This window comes from Plasmodium reichenowi, chromosome 10 (assembly GCF_001601855.1).
Source record: "Plasmodium reichenowi strain SY57 chromosome 10, whole genome shotgun sequence".
NCBI lineage: Eukaryota > Apicomplexa > Aconoidasida > Haemosporida > Plasmodiidae > Plasmodium > Plasmodium reichenowi.
Window position 1 is genome coordinate 318,920 of NC_033655.1, and position 1,061 is coordinate 319,980.

A 1,061-nucleotide genomic window follows, 5' to 3' on the forward strand; every position below is an offset into this window, starting at 1 on the left:
ATCCCTTGTAGTACTACATTTTTTTTACTCTTCCTTTTTGTATTCTTCATATATAATTACCATCATTTTGTGAAAGATCAAAAATGCCATTATTTGATTCAATTAAGTTCTTTCTTTTATTTTTTTTTTTTTTTTTTATATCTGGTGTCACTATTTCTATAACGTTTGGGTTTCCTTCGAATTGGTTTTTATAATTTTGTGTAATCATAAGTTCATTTTCTTTTTTTTCTTGTTTTCTTTCATTATCATATGAATGTTGCATGTACGTATAATCAATATTATTATTTATATTATCTTTTGTATTTTCTAAAAATGATACGTTATCACTTTTCTTTTGAGAAATCATACTTTTATGATCATATTCCTTATCATATGTATCAGAGATTGTATCGATTAAAATAATATCATTATCTAAACAACAAATTATATCATCATATTTTTTTCTATTATTTAATAAATTTTCACGTTGTTCTTTCGTTAAACAACTTTCAAGGGAAGCATTCACAATCTCTCCTTGATTATTCATAAAATTATTAAGTAGTCTTTTTTCTGCGGCTTGAGCAGCCATAAACTTAGGATTCTCGTCACAAATATTAATTACATTATTCATTTTTGTAATATCCAAAATTATATTATCTTTCATTATATTATTTCTACCCAAATTATATTTAATTATATTAGTACTAACCTTATCTCCTCCTGAGATACCCTTCTTATTATATACATATAACTCGTTATATTCCCAAGTTATTTTGTCTAGTAACTCATAAAAAGATTTATCATGTCGACTATGAACTATATGTACAAGTTCATGAAGAAGTGTCCCCATAATGTCATTAAAATGAAATATCTCTCCTCCCTTGGTTTTACGCAGTCGTATCTAAAATGGAAAATGTATAAATATATATATATATATATATGTATATTTTTTTTTTTTTTTTTATCCTTTCGAACCTTTATTTCTGACTTTTTTACAATATTGAGCCCCAACAAATTGGGGTTTTTTGGTAAAAATTCTGAGAGTAATTCCACGCGAAATCTTCGCTTCTTCATTATGGGCT

At 25.4% G+C, this 1,061-nt stretch overlaps 1 protein-coding gene across 1 annotated transcript in view; it reads right to left on the minus strand.

Moving 5' to 3' along the window:
- Window positions 1-60: 60 nt before the first annotated feature.
- PRSY57_1008900 (metallopeptidase, putative) overlaps window positions 61-1,061 on the minus strand; it is a gene marked incomplete at both ends in the record, with an annotated part of 1,371 nt that continues 370 nt past the window's right edge. The window contains 2 exons of the mRNA XM_020114852.1: window positions 61-880; window positions 955-1,059. Of these exons, the coding sequence (XP_019970398.1) occupies window positions 61-880; window positions 955-1,059 (925 nt within the window). The remainder of the gene's footprint in view (window positions 881-954; window positions 1,060-1,061) is intronic.